Consider the following 21,813-nt stretch of genomic DNA (forward strand, 5'->3'; position numbering starts at 1 on the left):
CTGTGAAAAATTCTACGTCCACAAACTTGATATCTTAGATGAAATGGACCAATTCATTGAAAGACACAAAAACTACCAAAACTCATTCAAGGTGAAATAGATAATATGAATAGACCTGTACCTATTAAATAAATAATTATTAAATAATAATTAATAACCTTAACAAAAAAGAAAGTGTCACACCCAGGTGGTATCTCTAGTAGATTCTACCACAACATTTAAAGACAAGAATTCTCTAAAATCTCTTGTAGAAAAACAGAAGCAGAGAGAAGACTTCCTAACATATTCTATGAAGCAATGCTTTCCTTAAAACCAAGATATTGTAAGAAAGGAAAACTACAGATTAAATATCTTACGAAAGTAGATGTAAAAGCCCTCAACAAAATATTAGAAAATAAAATCCAATGATGAATAAAAAGAATTATACAACATGACCAAGTAAAATTTCTTCCAATTATGCAAGGTTGGTTCAACATTCAAAAATCAATTAATGTAATCTATAACATCAGCAAGCCAAAGAAGATAAACCACATGATCATATCAACTGATAAGAAAAAGCATTTGACAAATTCAGTATCTGTTCATGATAAAAAGAAAGTTGAAGGAAACTTCTTCAACTTAATAAAATCATGTACAATAAAACCTACAGATAACATTACACTTAAACGTGAGAAACTGGATGCCTTCCCTCTAAAGATTGAGAACAAGTTAAAGATGTCCTCTTTTACCACTCTTATTCAACATCATACTGGAAGTTCTAGCTAGTGCATTAAGACAATAAAAGGTAGGAAGATTGGGAAGGAAGAAATAAAACCATCTTTGTTTGCAGATGTATATCTATGTAGAATTATCAAAGTATCAATTTATAAAACTCCTGGAAGTAAATGTAGCAAAGTTAAAGGATACAAATTTAATATACAAAAGAAAATTGTTTTCCATATATCAACAATAAACAACTGGAATTTGGAAATAAAAACACAATACCACTCATATTAGCATAAAAATGAAACACTGAAACATAAATCCAACAAATTATGTACAGGATCTATATATGGAAAACTACAAACCTCTGATGAAAGAAATTGAATAAAATCTAAATAAATAGAGACACTGTCTGTGTTCATGGGTTAGAAGATTCAATATTATTAAGATGCCAGGTCTTCCCAAATTGATCTGTGGATTCAATGCAATTTCAATTAAGATCCAAGCTACCAGGACCTCCAGTCAACCAAGATGGTAACATTAGATGCTCTAGGGTTCCATGCGCCCACAGAATTTTTAACAGCAAGCAAAAACTGGCAAAGCCATCTTCCTCAAACCTCTGGAAAAGAGTTAAAGGACTGCGGTAACTGGATTAAGTGCTGAATCAAGAAAACACAACTTAAAAATGCTCCTGGCACTCAAGGAAATCTGTTATACCACTATCTGGATACAAACTTAAGAAACAGACAGCTCAAGACTAAATACCAGAGTTAACACATTAAGATATTAAAATGTACTGTGTGCTACAAAAGATTCCAAAAAGATTCCAAAGAAATGAGTTAAAACTTCAGAAACCAACAATGAAGAAAACCAGACTTTGGACCTACCAGAGACCTAAATTAAAAATAAAAAAAAAGTGATTCAATATGCTCAAAGAAATAAAGGAAAACAAAGAGAAAGCACTAAAGAGTATCTGGAAAACAACGAACAATATGAGAATCTTGGTAAAGAAATAGAAATCTTACAAGGGAACCAAATAAGAGGCAGGGAAAGAAGGCAGCATAGTGAGGTGTGGAATTTAGGTTGTCTTCCAGAGCCAGGAACAATTTGAAACAACTGCTGGGGGCCTCCACTGATTGGCACACATCATACATCAGTTTGGAATGGGTGGGACAGCTGAGATCCCATAAAGAACTGTAAGTCTCCCAAGCTGTGGAGGCTGGCACCCTCCCCCATGGGTATAGCAGGCTGGTTCCTGAGGGAGAAAGAAACAAACTCTACTATGACCAAGGAACAGCCCATTAGATAGAACAACCAGCACTCTCAGACTTCAGCACTGTCCAAGGCAAGGGCAGAATTCAGGCAGGTCTGAGAGACAAAGTAACTAGTCAGGTGAATGGAGATATTTCACTGAAGGGTATATCTTCCCCAAGAAAAGGGGGGTGGGGCACAATTCAAGTGGTGGCACTCCTTCAGAAAATTCAGGCTCCAGGGGCTGGAAAACAGAACAAACCTAAGCCCACCCTCTACCTCAGCCTCTGTCTCAACCATGCCCCTGGAAGGGATAGGGTCAGTTTAGAATTGTGCTGGTAGGAAGGTGTGGGTTGACAAGCACCACATGCTGGGCAGGATAGGAAAAGCAGAGAGTTTAGAGTCTTCAGAGAAACGTTTAACAACCTGCTGGGTCTCACCCTCAGGCAAACTCGATACAGGTTATTCTCTCTTCCTGAGACATGGGCCTGTCTGGTCTGGAAAAATCTGACTGGGGTTGATCATATCTGAGGACACCCTTTCAAAAAAAGGTTCCATATAGGCAGGGCAAGAACCAGATAAATAAGAGCTGAAAAATACTGATCAGTTAAATAGAAGCTATTTAAGAATAAATTGAACTGAAGGCCAAAGAACAGATAGAGAACAAAGACAACCAACAAGAAAACCCTAGGTAAAAGTGGGAAAACAACTTCCAGAATAAACTAATTATGGAGTTCAAATGCCCAGACACCAGCAAAAACAAACAAACAAACAAACAAAAAGAAAAGAGTCATACTAGGAAAATTGAAGATATGACTCAGTCAAAGGATAGACCAACATTTCAAATGAGATACAGGAGTTGAACAACTAATTAAGGATATTCAAATAGACATGCTAAGTCACAAAAAATCAAATCAACTAGTTGAGGGAAGATATGGCAAAAGAGGTGAGGAATGTAAGGAAGATACTGGGCAAACAGAGAAGAATTCAAAAGTTTGAATAAACAAATGGCAGAACCTATGGGAATGAAAGGAACAATAGAAGAGATGAAAAAAATGGAGACCTACAACAGCAGATTTGAAGAGGCAGAAGAAAGGATTAGTGAACTAGAGGACAGGACATCTGAAATCCTACACACAAAAGAACAGAAAAGGAAAAGAATGGAAAATTTGAGCAGGGTCTTAGAGAACTGCATGACAATATGAAGCACATGAATGCATATACATGTTATGGGTGTCCCTGAAGGAGATGAGAAGGAAAAATGGTCAGAAAGACTAATGGAGGCAATAATCACTGAAAATTTCCCATCTCGTTTGAAAGACATAAAATTATAGATCTAAGAAGCACAGAGCACCCCAAACAAAATAGATCCAAATGGACTTACTAAAAAACACGTATTAATCAAATTGTCAAATGTCAAAGACAAAGAATTCTGAAAGCAGCAAGAGAAAAGCAATCCATCACATATAAGGAAAGATCAATAAGACTGTGTACAGATTTCTCAGCAGAAATTATAGAGGTGAGAATGCAGTGGTATGATATATTTAAGATTCTGAACAAGAAAAACTGCCAGGCAAGAATTCTGTATCCAGCAAAACTGTCTTTCAAAAATGAGGAGAAGTTTAAATTATTTTCAAACAGACACTGAGAGAGTTTGTGACTAAGAGACTGGCACTTCAAAAAATACTGAAAATAGCACTACTGGCAGATAGGAATAGACAGGAGAGACAGGTCTGGAGAATAGTGCAGAAATGAAGACTATCTGTAAAGGTAGAAAGAGAAAAAAATTAGATATGACATATAAAATCCAAAAGACAAAAATGTAGAACTACTGCCTTTACAGTAATAAAATTAATGTTAACAGATTAAACTCCCCAATTAAAAAATGTAGAGTGGCAGAATGGATTAAAAAACACGACCCATCTATGTCATGTCTACAGGGGACTCACTTTAGACCCAAGGGCAAAAACAGATTGAAAGTGAAAGGCTGGAAAAAGACATTTCACTTAACAACAATCAGAAACACTGGGGGTAGCTATATTAATACCTGACAAATTAAACTTCAAATGTAAAACAATAAAAAAAGACAAAGACGGACACTATGTATTAATAAAAGGAACAATTCAACAAGAAGATAAAGCAATCATAAACATTTATGCACTGAGCCAGAGTGTTCTGAAATACATGAGGCAAACACTGTGGACACTGTAGGGAGAAGTAGACACCTCAACAATAATAGCTGGAGACTTCAATTCCCCACTCTCATCAATGGATAGAACATCTAGATAGCAGATCAAAAGGAATTGAGATTTTGAATAATACAATAAATGAATTAGACTTAAGATACATTTACAGAACATTACACCCACAACAGCAGGATACACATTTTTCTCAAGTGCTACATACAGCAGACTACTGAGTGGCTGCAAGAAGGAATGAAGTTGTGAGGCATGCAACTAGTTGAATGAACCTTGAGGACAGTATGTTGAATGAAATGTCAGAAACAAAAAGATAAATATTATCACGCCTCATTCATATGTACTAACTAATAATATACAAACACAGAGAACTGAAGTCAAGAGCATGGGTTATCAGTTTGGGGCCTATAGTAAAGGTTCCTAGATTGTAAGCTCTTAACAGTAGTCATATCTATTCTGGAGTTGTAACTTATCTCTAAATTCTGAGATACTGAGCTATTTGTGTAAAACCTTCTATGAAAATCAGCATTACCCCATTCAGCAACTGTTAAAAAGTTGAAGAAGTGATCAGACTTCTTCTAGAGATATGAATGAAGCTGATCTGGATAGGACTAAGGTAAATTAGAATACTGGGTAAAGGATGATATGGATCATATTTTCAAACTTCAACTTCTGTGTGAGACCAAAGGGAGAGGTGTTTATTTGGTGCAAAACTTATATTTTGGGTAGCATATTATCTAATTTAACTTGTATGGTCAGTTTACTTGAACACCATAATTACATGGAATTTTGAAGAGGGCATGAGATCTTGTTGGTTTTTACAGGTGAGTGTGATGCCAGTATATCCCAGAGAAATGTGGGCAGAGAATAAAAAAGTATTTGCAAAGTCCCCTTAGAGGACTGGGGAGAAAGGAGGAAATATCAAACTTCCCCATCTGGGAATGAATTCCTCACAAGCAATGGGGACCAATAATTCAGTAGGCTGAGCCCTCAATCTTGGGGCTCACCCCTATGAAGCTTATTACTGTAGAGAAGCTAAGACTATTTATAATTATGCCTAAGAGTCAGCCCCAAGAGAACCTCTTTTGTTGCTCAAATGTGGCCTTTCTCTCTAAGCCAACTTGGCAGTTGAACTCACTGTCCTCCCCCATGGGACACGACTCCCAGGGGTATAAATCTCCCTGGCAATGTGGGAGCTGAGTCCTGGGGATGAGCTGGGACCTGGCATCATGGGAATGAGAAAGCCTTCTCGACCAAAAGGGGGAAGAGAGGAATGAGACAAAATAAAGTGTCAGTGGCTGAGAGATTTCCGAGTTGAGAGGTTATCCTGAAGGTTATTCTTACATATGATATAGACATCTGATTTTAGTTTGTGGTATATTGGAGTGGCTGGAGGGAAGTATCTGAAACTGTTGAGCTGTGGTCCAGTAGCCTTGATTCTTGAAGAAGACTATATAACTATTTATAGCTTTTACATTGTGACGATGTGATTGTGAAAACCTTGTGTCTGATGCTCCTTTTATCCAGGGTATGGACAGATGAGTTAGAAAAAAATAAGGATAATAAATAAATAAATAATAGGGGGAGAGGAAGGATAAAAATTGGCTTGATTGAAATACTGTGAGTCAGTGAGAGGGAGGGGTAAAGGGTAAGGGTTGTATGAGTTGTTTTTTTTCTTTTTATTTAATTTTTTGGAGTGATGCAAATGTTCTTAAGATGATCATGGTGAAAAATACAGAACTATGTGATGAAATTGTGGCCATGCTGTATAATATGGTTGGACATATGTGTGTAGATATTTCTCAATAAAATATTTTTAAAAATGTTAATGGGTTTAAATTTTCCATTCAAAAGGCAGAGATGGTCAGAATGAATAAGTAGGTTGCAAGGGAAAGGATGGGAAAAACTAATGCAAGTAGTAACCAAAAGACAGTTGGGGTAGCTAACTGATATCATATAATTGAAAAGCCATTACGAGGGAAAAGGGACATTATACAGTAATTAAGGGGTGAAATTAACATGAAGACATAACAATTATGAATATATATGTACCTAACAACAGAGCCCCAAAATACATGAAGCAACACTGACATACTTGAAGGGAGGAATGAATGGTTCCACATTAATAGTAGGAGACTTCAGTACACTACTTTTAATAATGGGTAGAATATCTAGAGAGAAGACCAGTAAGGAAACAGAAGACTTGAACAATATTATAAACCAGTTAGACCCAATAGACATATACAGAACATTTAACCCAACACCATAGTAAAACATTCTTCTTTGGTACACATGATGTACCACATGTTAGGTCATAAAATAAGTCTCAGTAATTTTTTTTTTTCTGCATGGGCAGGCACTGGGAATTGAACCCAAGTCTCTGGCGTGGCAGGCAGGAATTGTGCCATTGAGCCACCATTGCACTGACCCCCAGTAAATTTTAAAATATTGAAATTATACAATGTTTCTTTCTTTAATAACAATGGAATGAAGCTAGAAATTAATAACAGAGGGAGAAATGGAAAATTCACAAGGATGTAGATGTAAACAACACACTCAAACAACTAGTGGGTCAAGGAAGGAATCAAAAGGAATATTAGGAAGTAACTTGAAGCAAATGAAAATGAAACACAATATACCAAAACTTGTAGGATGCACCAAAGGCAGTGCTGAAAGGGAAATTCATAACTCTAAATGGTTACATTTTTTAAAAAAAGATCTAAAATCAGAGACCTAATTTCACAAATGGAAGAATTAGAAAAGAAGAGCAAAATAAATACAACATAAGCAGAAGGAAGGAAACAATAGAGATTAGAGTGGAAAGAAATGAAACAGGGAATAAAAAAACAATAGAGAGAATCAGGAAAACCCATGGCTGGTTCGTGAAAAAGATCAATAAAATTGACAAACAATTTACTCGACTGACAAAGAAGAAAAAGGGAGGGGAGGCACATAACTAAAATAAAAAATGAAAGGGGGGCATTACTACTGATACCACAGAACTGAAAAGCATTATAAGGGTATATTATGAACTACTCTATGCCAACAAAATAGACAGCTAGGTTAAAATGGACAATTACCCGTAAACACGTAAATTACTTACACTGTTTCAAGAAGAAACAGAAGATCTTAACAGACCAATAGCAAGAAAAAAATTGAATCAGTAGTCAAAAACCTCCCAGGAATAAAAGCTCTGGAAAAGACATATCACTGGTGATTTTACCAAACATTCCAAGGAGAATTAATACCTGTTATTAATCCTGTTTAAACTCTTCTAAAAGTTGAAGAGGAGGTAATTCATTGGTTATTACCTGGTAATTCATTCTATGAGGCCAGCATCACCCTAATACCAAAGGCAGGTAAAGATATCACAAGAAAAAAAATCACAGACTAATATCCTTTGTGACTATAGATGCAAAAATGCTCAACAAAATACTAGCAAACCAAATCCAACAGGAGATTAAAGATTTTACACCATGATCAAGTGGGACTTAACCCAGGTATACAAGAGTGGTACAACTTAAGAAAATCAATTAATGTAATACACCAAATTAACAGAACTAAGGAAAAAACACATGATCATCTTAATTGATGTAGAAAAGGCATTTGACAAAATCCAGCATCTTTTATTGAAGGAAACACTTAGAAAACTAGGAATAGAAGGAAATTTCCTCAACATGATAAAGTATGTGTATAAAATACTTCATCATATTCAATGGTGAAGACTGAAAGCTTTCTCTCCAAGACCAGGTACAAAACAAGAATGCCCACTGTCACCACTGTTATTTACCATTGTACTGGAAGTTCTAGCCAGAATAAATAGGCAAGAAAAAGAAATGGAATGCATCCAAATTAGAAAGTTAGAAGTAAGATTTTCCCTATTTGCAGATGACATGGTGAGCAAAGTGGTGGAGGTACAACATCAACAGACAAAAATACAGAATGGGAGAAAATATTTGGAAATCTCATATATGATAAGGATTTAATATCCAGATTATATAAAGAAGTCTTATAACTCAGCCACAAAAATACACCCAACTGATCTTTGATGAAGGAGCAAAGGTAATTCACTGAAAAAAAGATAGTCTTTTTTAACAATCTGATACCCATACACAAAACAAAACAAAACAACAGCAACAACAAAATGAACCTAGAAACAGACCTTACAACTTTCACAAAAATTAACTCATGGACCTAAATGTAAAAATGCAAAACTATACACCACCTAGAAGATTACACAGGAGAAAACCTAGGTGACCTCAGGTTTGACAATGAATTCTTAGGTACAATTTGAAAAGTACAATCCATGATAGAATACGAAATTACACTAAAATGAAAACTTCTGTACTGTGCAAGATACTGCTAAAAAATTAAAAGACAATAAACAAACTGGAAGAAAGTAGTCTCAAAAGACATAGCTGATAAAGGACTTATATCCAAAATATACAAAGAACTCTTAAAACTCAATGATAAGAAAACAACCTGGTTAAAAATGGGCCAAAGAATTGAACACACAACTCATCAAAGAAGATATACAGATGGCAAATGAGTAAATGAAAAGATTCTCATCATTATTATTAGGGAATCAGAAAGGAAAACAACAATGAAATACTGTTACACACATATTAAAACGACTAAAATTGAAATGTGGACACGGAGGAGGAGCAACAGAAGCCCACATTCATTGCTAGTGGGAATGAGAAATGGTACAGTCACTTTGGAAGACAGTTTGGTCTTGCTGATTCTACTTCTCTAGAGAACTCTAGCTAATACACTCTGTGAAATCAGCAAGATGCATAAGGACAAAAATTGTATCATATTATTTGTAAGAGATGTCTAGAAACAGCAAATTCATAGAGATAGAAAGCAGATTAGAGGTTGCCAGGGGAAGGGGAAGGGAGAATGCTGGTCTGCATTAAAACAAAAACAAAAACAAAATAAAGTTGGAATATATATGGGCTCGAGGGTAGTGGCAAATGGCCTGGCTGGCTGGTCAGCAGCCTGGACACAAACCCACCTAGAATATCAGAAACAAGTACCAGAGTGGATGGAGGGGAACAAGCCTGAGACGTGACGATCTTTGCTTCCAAATGTTAACATTCCAGGAAACATCTGCCATGGAAGAGGGGCTCAAAAGCCAAACAGACAGAATCACTTAGTCAGGTGAAGTTGGTCAGCTTTTGTCAGCAATGATCCCAGTTCTGGCTGGATGGGCATGTTAATGACGTGGCCAGGAAGCAGAGCTGGAAGCATGAACTCAGCAGCATGGACTACTGCTTATCAAATTTGATCTAGCTACTTCTGCCTCTGACATCCATGCTGCCCAGAGAGAGAACCAACACAAGAGTAGCATTATTCTTCATGGGGACCAGGCAGACATTTGGTGGATGTTGACCATCTTGGAAGGGTTGATGTTCATTCTCACAGGATTAGATGTTTGTTCCAGGTGTGGGTTTGACTTCCTTTCCCACAGAGCCTCGGCCAGCCCCACTATCTGAGGGCTTATGGAATGCCTGACCCTCAGACACGGAACCCCATGTAACACAGCATCCAGGCAAGGGAGGAGCTATGAAGCTGACACCCCAGTGGGCCCTTAACCATGGGACCTGCTGGCTGCATTAGAGCACACCACCTAGAGGCTGTTGCCTGGTATGGCACTTGCTTCCCAGAGAATCCAACTGGTACTTAAATAGTAAAGCTGAGAAACCATGTGTGGGAATGACATCTACTCCCACTGGGGAAGGAATAAGGATGAAGGGATGGGGAAGGAGCTCCAGCCTTATCTATAATTTATCATTCTTACAAAAACAAAGAAAATTGCTGACACAAACAGGGTAAAATTCATGGTTAACTCTGGGTGCTGTACTGGGTATCTGCTTTTCTGTATGATTGAATTATTTCATAATTAACGTGGTGGCTCTTGATATTTTAGTTTTTCCTTCAATGGTTCAATGGCCCACAAAGGAATAATATTTTAAATGCATTTCTACAATATGTTTCATTTCTGGGTAGTAATCATTAATTAAAGGTACTTTTATTTAAAACATACTATGTGCCAGGATCTTTACATATATTTTCTCTAGTCCTGATGGCAGCTCAGCAAGTAGTATCATGTCTTTATTCACAGACATGGAAAATGAGGCTAAGAGAAGTTAGGTGGCAGCTATGAAGTCCTGTACTTGTCTTGCTGAAGCCGCCTGCCTTTCATACCACTGCATTTAAAACCTCACTAGTCACTTCTGCGCTGGTAGCAGCCTTCTGTCACGAGAGCCTCCCAAACCTAATCACTCTCCTGGCTCGCTCAGCCCCTATTCTTCCTCTCCCAGCCATCCAACCTCAGTAGCGTGAGGGTGCATCAGTTTCCCCTACGCCTTTTCTAAGCTGAGTAAGGAGCCCCCTACAGAAGAATATAGGACATTTGGTCTATGTACTGAGTCTGGTTAGGCCTCAGCACAAGCACCAAGAATCCCTCTGTGCTGGCAGTAGCCAAAATGCAACAGAACATGAAAGGTCTTTAGGAACAACAGCCATAAAAGGATGAATGGAGGGAGGCAACTCCGTAAAGGTCTCCCACTCTCTTTAATTCACCCAAAGCTGCCAGAATCATGCAGCCTGCTTATCCACACCAGGGTCCCTATCCCCTAAATGGGAAAGAATGTAAGTGACTAGGTACTGATGGTACTAGGTGGGGTTTGCAAATTCCCTGGATATGAGTTTGATGACTCCACAGGGGAGTAAGGTAACCTCACCTGGTGCTATGCAAGGTGACCGTAGAAGTTGTTGAAGGGGCTCTGTATCTGAGCCACAAGGTTGAGCTGTTACCAGCTGGCCCTTCCCTAATACATGTCTCAAGGGCTTGAGTAAATTTTCTGATGAGCTCTGCAGTCCTCTGTTTCCAGAGATGGGTCTAAGAATAACAGTGAGCTAAATAAACACATTTACTGGGATGAAGAACAACAATTTCCCATCAGGAGCAGCCAGTTATGGGGAACTTGAATTGTAAAGCTGCCCTCAAATTCCTGATAGATGGTACAGCCAGGCAAAGAGTTTACTCAATTAGACAATTATTGATTTATGCATCCTTGGGTACTTTGTCATCTTATGTTCCCCATGGGTCACTGGCTCCAAACAATGAAATTTTCCCTGGTGTTATACAGGCAGAGACTACACCTTCTGCTTTGCCCATTTCCCCAAGGAGGCTTAGACTTATTCTGAGCATATAATGGGCACCCTCAAAATGTTTACTAAGAGATGGATGGCAGAGACAGTTATTTGCCTGCTGATATGTATTTTCTCCTTTGCTCACTGAACAGAACCTTGCTGTTTCTGGGCAGTAGTAATGTATCAACCCCTCTCCCCCAAATAATTATATACATAGGTTTGGCTATACCACAGCCCTAGTCAACGAAATGTAAGTAATAATTGCTGGGTAGAATGTCTGCGATAACCCTTTTAAAAAAGAAAGACCTGGCTGCATTGAGACTTTTGCCCTTACTTCTTCCACTTCTTTCTGTCTGAAATGTATGTGATGACAGGTGCCCCAGCAGCTATCTTACTATACGAGGATGAGAATGGAAGAGTGGAAAGCTAGAAGCAGCCTGGGTCTCTAATGACACTGTAGAGCTGCTACATTGGCTCTGTACCAGTAATGTCTGGAATCCTTGTTACAGGACATAAAAATAACCACCTTTCTTATTTATGTCATTGTTTTGGGGAGGTTTTCTTCTAATTCAGCACATCAAGGCAAGGGAGAGGGGAAGACAAATACTTAGAGAAGGAATATAAAAGTCCTAGAGCGTCCTAAAGTTCAGACATGGTTTTCCTACAACAACACCATTTCTTAAACTTGGTTATTTGGATAAAATAACGTATTTAAAAATATGCTATTTTAAAAGGTCCATAAAAAGTGATTTTCCTTAGTGAAGAAGTTCAGCACATTATTGCATTAAATGCTAAAGGACAGTGTGGTAATTAGATTCAGGTATCAACTTGGCTAGGTGAAGGTGCCTAGTTCTATTGCTGTGGACATGAGCCAGTGGCATGTGAACTTCATCTGTTGATTATATCTGCAGTCGGCTAGGAGGCATGCCTGCTGCAATGAATGATGTTTGATTTAATTGGCTGGTGCTTAAATGAGAGAACTCATTGTAGCACAGCCTAAGCAGCTCAGCATACCTCATCTCAGCATTCACAGCTCAGCCCAGGCCTTTGGGATACAGAAATGAATCACTCTGGAGAAAGTTGTTGGAACCCAGAGGCCAGCAGAGATCACCCTGTGCCTTCCCACGTAAGAAAGAACCTCAGTTGAAAGTTAGCTGCCTTTCCTCTGAAAAACTATACGTCAACTAAATAAATCCCCTTTTATTGAAAGCCCATCCGCCTCTAGTGTGTTGCATTCCAGCAGCTAGCAAATTAGAATAGAAAGGCTGCATGGTGCAGCGGCAAGAGCAATGAGCTGGGAGAGAGGCATTTCTTGGGGGTGGGGGTGGGGGTGGGGTGGGAAGAGAGAATGCCTTATAGAGTAGTGAGAGTAGTGAGAATGATTTAATATGCAATGTAAAAGACAAGAGGTCTAGCACAATTCCAGAAAGAATGTGCCTTTCCTTCTTCCCCAAAGGAATTTATACATTTAAGCATAAAAAGCACATGGAGGTCACTTAAAGTCCAATAGCTCTACTTTTCCCAAGACTGTCAATTCAGTGTAGTATTACTGAAAAGAAAATGGAGAAGACAAGTTATTAGTTAATGAATACAATTTGTATAATAGCAATCTTTCTGACCACCGTTGTGAAAAACATTAACAGTGTTCTTAGCCACAAAAGTGCCAAGAGCCTTTGGATCTGATGACTCCTAAGTTCCCATTTAGCTCTAGATTCTGTCCTTGCAATTGTCCCTCATTGCATCTGTGTAGCCACCCACCTTTTGTCCTGTCGCAGGGAAGGAGATGGCTGGTAAGAAGAAATAATTAATAACTCTGATGTAGAGCAAGAGATATCCAGAATGACAACCAAGTGTTGCCTCAGTTTAGGGGAAGAGGAATTCTGTGCCTGCGCAGTCAGGCCAGCTGATATGTGGCACTCGGCGCTTCACTCCCAGTTCTCCTGGGATGAGACTACACAGCCACTTCACTATACTAATTGGTGCTCTACATATTTGGGGAAGAATATTGTGTGTCCCCAACCAAAATGATAGGAGGAAGTTAAGGAGCATTGTTACAAAAATTAATGGTGTTCTTGGTACCATGGGATTGACAATGCCTACGTGACCAAAAGGGGGAAAGGAAACGTAACAAAATAAGGTATCAGTGGCTGAGATATTTCAAATAGAGTCGAGTGGCTATTCTGGGGGTTACTCTCATGCAAGATTCAGCTAGATATTGCTAATTGCCATGATATGCCAAGCCCTTACCAACACTGGTTCTGTAAACCCTAAAGAATACCCAGGGCTCTATCTGAGATTCTAAAAGTTTCACTCACTAAGTTTATTTCTCAAAAACCTAAGACCTACAGATGGTTTCTAGGCCAGATAAGTCCTGAAATCCAGATTTACTAAGTCTCTTCAAGAGCATCAACCAGTTGCATCCCCCTACCCCATAATGTCAACACCCCTTCTCAACATGAAGAGATTAGAATGGTCATTGCCCAAATATCCCTAAAGATTGGGAAAAGGATCAATGGAGAAGGAGAAGTTAATAACAGAAAAGTTAGGATTTAACAAATGAGTATGATTGCTGAATCATTATAGAGATATTTCCTTTAAGTGTCCAGTGTCTTGAAGCAGCTAGAAGGAAATACCTGAAATTACAGAACTGTAACCCATACAATACTTTGAAATTTGTTCTAAAACTACTTATTAAATAGTACTTTGAAATTTATTGTTTTTTGTATGTATGTTGCATTTCACAATAAGAAATAATTAATGGTCTTCTCACAAATCTCTGATGCCAGATACAGTTGGGATCAATTGTATCCTGCAAGGCTGAACAAGGCAAGACAGATGGGTTCAAATCCAAGTTCCTGATGGCTTACCAGCTGAACAGCAGTGAGCCATATCTTAGTTCCTGACATGGGCACCATGTCATCTATACCTCACGGGGTCCCTGTGACGATCAGAAAGAATGCACGTAAAGCAACTTCCATGGGCCTGTACATTGTCATTGCTTGAAAAATGATCGTTAGACCTATTTCCATTGCCACCATCTTCATTATTCAAATAACTGTTAAACCATAATCCTCACAATTCTCATCACTATTGCTGCTATCATCATTAACAATGTTTTGAGTCCTGTTGACGGGGCTGAAAGCACTCTAGAGAAGTTGATCTTGAACGCTGCTCTGCCATTGAAGTTCAACGCCCCCAAACCCCAATCAGTTGGAAGCCCTGCATTATGTCTAACCTCAGTTCTTCTTTCTTTCTGTAACATAAACCCATGATTTCCCTAGCTGTATTTCACTGGTAGTAGAAAGAAGCTGCTTTCCTGGTCTGTAAACAATCCTCTTGCTTGATGATAATTTACATTGTGCAATGCTTATTGCTTATGAAGGTCAAACCAGGTCTACAATCTACTGTTTAAAATCACCCCTCAGTAGTTCACATTCACGCTAAATGGCTGGTCACAAGTTAAAACTGATAACCTTTCCGAAAGGTTAAAACCAATAAGTCATTACAAAGGAAATTAGTGCGTAATTTACCCAATTGTTTCAGAGAATTGGTAATAGATTTTCATGTCAAAAAATAATAACAAAAACTTTTCTTCCCACACATTGCTCCTTTCTTGGTTTATTTGAGGGAGAATTGCAAGGACAGAATCTAGAGCTAGATGGGAACATATGAGTCACCGGATCCAATGGCTCTCTGCACTTCTGTGGCCGAGAACACTGTTATATGTTTTTCACAATGATGGTCAGGAAGATTTTGGGTATTATACGAATTACAGTCACCCCACTGGAATTGTGCTCGTTAAGGCATCAGGGGCTAATTTTCAACCAGACCACAAATCTGGGAGTCCTTCTTGAATCCTTCCTTTCTCTTGGTTCCTCTAATTTCTTCTTCCCTTACCTCTTATTTCCTATGCTTTAAAACCTTCCTATTTCTAAGTCATTCCAGAATCTACCCTCCTTGCCATTCCCCAAATTCTAACATGGGATCAGGACTGGGCATCATCTTGTTGAGGGCTGGGGGGTCTGGAATATCTCAGTGTCTATCTAGCCCCAACTCTGGGCCTCCAGCCCTATTCCCTCCTCATGATGCTGCTGTTAGGAGACATAACAAACTAAAAGAGCCCACCCCACTGCATGGAATGGGGCAGGTGCAAGATAAACAGTAACACAAATCAAATTATTCTCTTCTTGGAAATATATTTCATTGCCTTCTTTTAAGTTTATCCACATCACTACATATTAATGAAATACTTTCCTTAAAAGTAGCTGAAGATGACTAGCTACAGGGATCATAATAGGGATTTTAAGTAACCATTTAAATTAATTCCTGAGAAGTCTATGCAGAACCCATCAAGTTGAGTTCTTTCGGGAAGAAACTTGCCAGTTCCCACAAGCACATGCAAATCAGCACCCCAAGTTTCCCATATTTCACTGTCAGATTTTTTTTTTTTTTACCTCTGGAGGAACAAACCACAGCTCTGTTATCACAAGCATCCTGGGAACTCCTCACTAGCAGGGAAGGGGTCTTAGAATCTTTGTATTCCCATGTTCCCACCCCATCCTGATTTCCAACATTGTGTTGGGTACACAGGTACACAGCAGGTGGTCAAACAATTTATCAATGAATTCTCTGTTTTGAAAGTTTAAATATTAACAACTGGCCACACCCATATTGAAAGTATTTTCTGAAGAAATTTGCCAAAGATTTCTGGCCCAAAGAATTCTTTTAAATTGTTGAAAGAAGCCTAAAAATGAATTTCCTTTGTCCTAGAATGAACCATTACTGAGACCTTGATTCCTATCCTTTGAAGGATGTTGTTATAAGAAAATACCCAAATTCCTTCCTTCAAGAAAGAAACACATAAGCACAGAGAGACCCATTCTCCTACCTTCTTGAACTCATGTTCATTAATTTTTCCATTAGGTTTCTTGCTGAAGTCAAGAAATCGTTTTCTGAATGCTGGGTCTTGCTGCTGTATACAGTTTTTGAGCTTTTCAATAACTTCTTCTTTGGTCAAGGTGATTCTGTCATTAGTGGGCTTGGTTCTAAAATCACAAGTAGGCATTTGGATCCAGAGTCAACTTACACACCAGAGTGCTTCCTGTAGGCCGTACCCATTTTCTATTTTACCCAACAATAAGGAGGTGGGCCCTCCCCATTTCACAAAGCAGATGCTCAGGAAGACCACTGACTTAGGAACTTCTGACTCAGCCATGGCTTGTAAACTTCAGAGACAGAACTGGAGTTGAGGACACTGTGTCCAAGGAGAACCTCCTCCTGCCGCGCCAGTCTATGGGGGCAGGGGCAGGGGCAGGGCCGGGGGGGATATGGCTCTTCTGTGTTAAGACTTTCAACTGTGCTTTCAGTTGGCTGAACAGAGCATGTAAAGGGTGAAAAAGGATATTTCTGTGAACAGGGAAACTTTAAAGGCAAAGCCTATTATAAAGTTTTAAATTAAATAAATTAGCCAGTTTGAAGTAAGCAGATGAAGGGAGTCATCATCAGACATGCATGGGAATGAGAGGAAGTCCACAATCATTCCAAGCCAGTTTGTGAAATCAAGCTGATTCACAAAATATAAATTTTATATGATGTGTTCTGTGTAAGTGTGTGTGAAAGACAGAGAGAGAGAGTGTATGTGTGTGTGTGTCTGTGTCTGTGTCCAGAGGACAATCATTTCCTCAGTTCTCCAGAAGTCTCTGGCCCCATTCTGGGGGAAAAGAAATAACCATCCATCAGCTACTCCTGGAGAATGAGATCCTATCCCTTCCTTGTGCCTCTCTGCCTCTAAAGAGCTCCCTAGGAAAGCTCACTCTGTTTTATGCATTGCTTAATTGCCATTACTTCTTTCCCGGGTTTTAGGAGGCAGAAGTATCTTACCACAGAATATTTAACCTTTCTCTTAAAATACCATCTTTCTGCCCATTTATAAAGCAGCTACTACTGAAATGACCAGATATTCAAATTCATTAGCATATCATTAAAATATTCCCATTGCTCAATACTTAAGAACTTTTTAAAAGGGATATGACAAAGTGAAATCTGCTGAATAGTTACACATTTTACATTTTCTTATGATTTATTATCAGCTATGATCAAGTAAGTTAAAATAATATCTTTTTATTAGACTAAACCTCTATTTTTCAAAATGAAGAAGAGCTAGAATATCCATCAGTCTGATTTTTTTATAGATTTACTAGGAATGTTTTATTGTTACAATTCAATTAGGCAATCATTTTAATAATCCTATCATTCATATTAGAAAACGTTAACCAGTTTAATGGATATATTTCACAATAAATATTAAAAGGTAGTGAGAAGTCTAAGTTTCTGGAAAAGGATAAATGTGAAGGCAGGTATGTAATAGTTCAGTTCTGGGAACCAAGAGGCCCAGATTCTCGAGGCAGGCCTTTCCCCGAGTTGGTGAATAACCTAAGTCTCTGTTTTTCCGACTTCAATGCTTTCATTTCTAAAACTAATAGGTAGATTGAAACATTTCTAAGACCTCTCCTTGCTCTAAAATTTCATGATCATAATCACTGTATTTATAGTATGCCATCTTTCTTATTTAACTAATAAAATATTAAAATACTCATTAGGCAACACATATTTACTAAACACCTATTTCATGACAGGCACTTTGATTTAAATATGTGATTCCATTACACTTTATCTTACCTCTCAGGAAGGTCCTGACCGTGCTGTTCCTCTTTTGGAACATGCTCATTTAGGGGCTGATCCTTTGGTACAGGAATTAGAGAGAGAGTGGGCGGGCTGATAATTCCTATGCTTGCCAAAAGTTCTTTGTAAAGGATTCTTCCTGAAGCAGTATCCTGAAACTTACTGCAGAGTCTGAATTTTAAAAATAATCAGAACATGCCCATGAGAATGGCTAAAATGTAAAAGATTGACCCTACCAAGTGCTTTGCAAGAGTATGAGTAACTAGGATTCTCACCTACCACTGGCAGGGGTATAAAATAGTGAGCTACTTTGGAAGACAATTTGGCCTTTGAGTATACTTTTACCACAGGAACTAGCCGTTCCACTCCTAGGCATTTACCCAAGACAAAGAAAAACGTATGTCTACTTAAGACTGATATAACTATTATACATATAAATATATACACACATAAATATATACATAGAGAGAGATGAGTATATATATAATAGCACAAAACTGGAAACAAATGAAATATCTGGCAACAGATAAATGGATGTCCACACTGTGGTAAAACTACACAATGGAACACTACCCGGCAATGAAAAGGAATGGATTGTTGGTAGAGGTGGCAACATGGATGAAACCTACAATCAGTATGCTGCTGAGTGAAAAAAGCCAGACAAAAAAGATAACATCTTGTATGCTTCTATTTATATAAGACCCTAAAAATGTAAAGAAATCTATAGTAACAGAAAGCAGATTAGTGTTTGCTTAGGGATGGGGATGTAGAGGGGAAACAAATTGCAAAAGGGTACAAGGAAGCTGTTATGAGTGATGAAAATGTTCGATATCTTGTGATGTTTCATAGGTGTGTATATATATACAATGAATTTTATCAAATTGTATAATTTAAATATGTACAGTTTATTGTACATATTTAAATTTTATACCAATGAAAATGTGACAAATGTACAAAAATTTCAAAGAAATTTAGTTATGGAATTACAGATATATAAAAGAATTCCAGTACATGCAAATATTTTAGAAAATCATGGGATATCAGTACTAGGAAAGTTCAATGAGCCCAATCTTTAATATTTTATTTGTTGATATTTTTCTAATTCTAAAAGCTGTATATGCTTCACTGTTGCAAATTTGGTAAATATTAAGAGCTTGGGCATCAAAGGCAATGTTCACTATTTGCTAAAATTCACAAAGCAACTGAGTTCGGTAGTTGTGGATATGCACTCGGCCACCTTGGTTTTAAACACCAGCTCCACGAATTAATAACTAAGTGGTGCGGGGCATGGCTTTTCAGGGCATCAGTGAACACAAAACTGTTTCCATATCAATACTAAGATGTTATTTCCCTATTCCACCCTGATTCTCCCGCACACACACAGTGGAGTTTTCCAGAGGCTACATAATGTGTGACGATGCTGTCTCTTTCATGGCTGACTGCATGTGTGCATTTATTTGCATCCGTGTGTATTCTAGAAGTTCCTAAGGTTGTAGGTTTAGGACATAAATATGTTGATTTTTAGAGATTAACTCAGTTTCTTCACAGTGCTTCTACTGGGCTCTTTACCAGCTATCTACGCTTATAACTGCTTTAATATCTGTAAACTCATTATCATCTAATAAATTGTATTCTGAAATTCCCAATATTTCCCCCAGTCTACATGGAAACACAACAAGAAGCTAATACACTTTTGCTTTCTGCGATAACGTTTTTTAAATGTCTCTGCTTTAATTTCCAATACAGTAAACAGTGATAGATATACTCCACATAACAAAAGCTCTTTGAGGTCCCCAATAATTTTTAAGATTATAAAAGGGTGCTGGAACCCAAAAGGTTAAGAACCGCTGATCTAGGGCATGCTACATATTCTTTCTGTGCTTCTACTTCCTCATTTATAAAATGAAAACAATCAAAGCACCTATCTCAAAGGATTGGGATAAAGATTACATCAAAGAAACCGCGGGATGCCCTTAGAGCTGGGGCCTGCCATGCTCATGTGCTCGGTCCTTTGGGGTCCTAAGCATAACACCCCAATGTCATTAGGATGATGCACATGGAGCCGGCAGACCAGGCATGGGGCCCCAAAGCATGCTGAGCTTCATACATCCTCGCTATTGTTAGAACTGCTTCAATAATTATTTATGTGTTCATAGCCTAAGCACTGTGCTCAGTGCTGTGACTACAGCTGCGAATAAGCTAAAGCAAAAACCCCACCTTGGGGAGCTTCAGTCGGCTGGGAGGAACTGTTTATTCAGGGCTGAGCAAAGAGAGCATGGCAAAGTCCAGAAGCAGAAAGAGCCCACTTTCTTCAAGAAATATAATACAGTTCCATCCAGTGGGAGCTCCAGCAGTAACTGACATCTAAGGAGCACTCACTTTACACTTGGCATGGGGTTAGAGGCTCTGTGTTTATTATGTCATTTGATCCTTACCACAACTGTAGTCAATTATATTCGGATGAGGAAGGAGAGTCTCAGAGAGGCCAAATGACATGCCCAAGCTCACAGCTCATTCAGGGCAGAGCAAGGATGTGAACCCAGGCAGAATAGCTGTGGAGCCTGAACTCTAAAGAGGAGAGAGGACCGTGAGGTTCCCTAGGAGGGTCCCTTTTATGCTAAAAGCCACTGGGTATCTTCCTAATGGTAACAGAACACCAAAATGTTTTGAGCAGGGTTTTTAACATGATCAGATTTTTGGTTTGGACAGATAATGTCTGGTTACACCATGGAGAATGATTGGAGAGGCTTCAATCTCAAATACTCAACTGCCTGCAAGACTATTCCACTAGGTTTCATTCATACATTCATTCAGTACTTACGAAGCCCTGACTATGTGTCAGGCACTGCTGTACCCCTCAGTATTGAGGTTTCTGGTGGGTGAAAAAAATGAGACCAAGCCCCTGCCCTTCGCATTCTAGTGGGGTGACACAGACCATAGACATTAGCAAATGACAAGTATCATGATGTAGCTGGGGAGGGGAGATATGGACAGAGTGACCAGCCACTCTGAGTGGCAATTTGTCATGAGTGTCACATCCAAGTTAATATGCCCAAAACATAACTGATTTTCCATCTGGAATCTGCTCCTCCCCTGTCTCCAAAGATAACCTCGAGTACCCAGTTGCTTAGCCAAGAACTTCATCATCCTTGGCTCCTTCTTACCCCACTCCAATCCAAGCCATTGACAAGTCCAGCCAATTTGACTACAAAAAGGAACTTGGGGCATTTTTTAAGATTTGGCACAACTTCTTAGGGATGAGAGACTGCAACCTCTTGAGATCCGTTTCCTTATCCATAAAAGGAAGATGTTGTTCAAACTTCAGGCATCCATGTTTTACCTTCATACATTTTTTTCTTTATATCAACTTCTTCTTTCTTAAATACATTAATTGGTAAAAGAAGCTCTTGCTCACCACCATACATATAAAATAGCACCAATCACCAGAAAGAGGTTATGCTAAGACCAGGTATCATGAAAACAATATCATATGATTAAATTCTAGTGCAATGTCTCTAGCAGCCAAAGGCTCTGAGCATGAGATTTGCTATTGCCGTCTTAAAATGCAGACTGGTAAATAGAAGTAAATATATGAAATATGTTAAATATCATTTGAAGTAAAAGAAGTACAAATTGGCAAACTTACTTTATTAAATGCTCACTGGTTAAAAATGGACAGAACATGTGCATGATTTTCTTGAAACTGTTTTGATTAATGAACCCAGTGTCTCTGAGGTCATATGACCGCAGCATGTTATGAAAAGCAGGAAGATTCCTATTAATTGCATCACGAACCATTTCTTCTACCTAACAGCAAAAC

At 38.5% G+C, this 21,813-nt stretch overlaps 1 protein-coding gene and 1 long non-coding RNA gene across 12 annotated transcripts in view; one reads left to right on the forward strand and one right to left on the reverse strand.

Moving 5' to 3' along the window:
- EFCAB6 (EF-hand calcium binding domain 6) overlaps nucleotides 1-21,813 on the reverse strand; it is a 357,426-nt gene that overhangs the window by 145,552 nt on the left and 190,061 nt on the right. For all 11 annotated transcript variants that reach the window (XM_077169111.1, XM_077169107.1, XM_077169109.1 and 8 more), the window contains 3 exons: nucleotides 21,640-21,800; nucleotides 17,991-18,164; nucleotides 16,201-16,357 (listed from right to left, as the gene is read on the reverse strand). In XM_077169111.1, the coding sequence (XP_077025226.1) occupies nucleotides 16,201-16,357; nucleotides 17,991-18,164; nucleotides 21,640-21,800 (492 nt within the window). The remainder of the gene's footprint in view (nucleotides 1-16,200; nucleotides 16,358-17,990; nucleotides 18,165-21,639; nucleotides 21,801-21,813) is intronic.
- LOC143691100 (uncharacterized) overlaps nucleotides 1-21,813 on the forward strand; it is a 53,062-nt gene that overhangs the window by 18,762 nt on the left and 12,487 nt on the right. The gene's annotated exons all lie outside the window — the stretch shown is intronic.

Source organism: Tamandua tetradactyla, chromosome 7, assembly GCF_023851605.1.
Source record: "Tamandua tetradactyla isolate mTamTet1 chromosome 7, mTamTet1.pri, whole genome shotgun sequence".
Classification (NCBI taxonomy): Eukaryota; Metazoa; Chordata; class Mammalia; order Pilosa; family Myrmecophagidae; genus Tamandua; species Tamandua tetradactyla.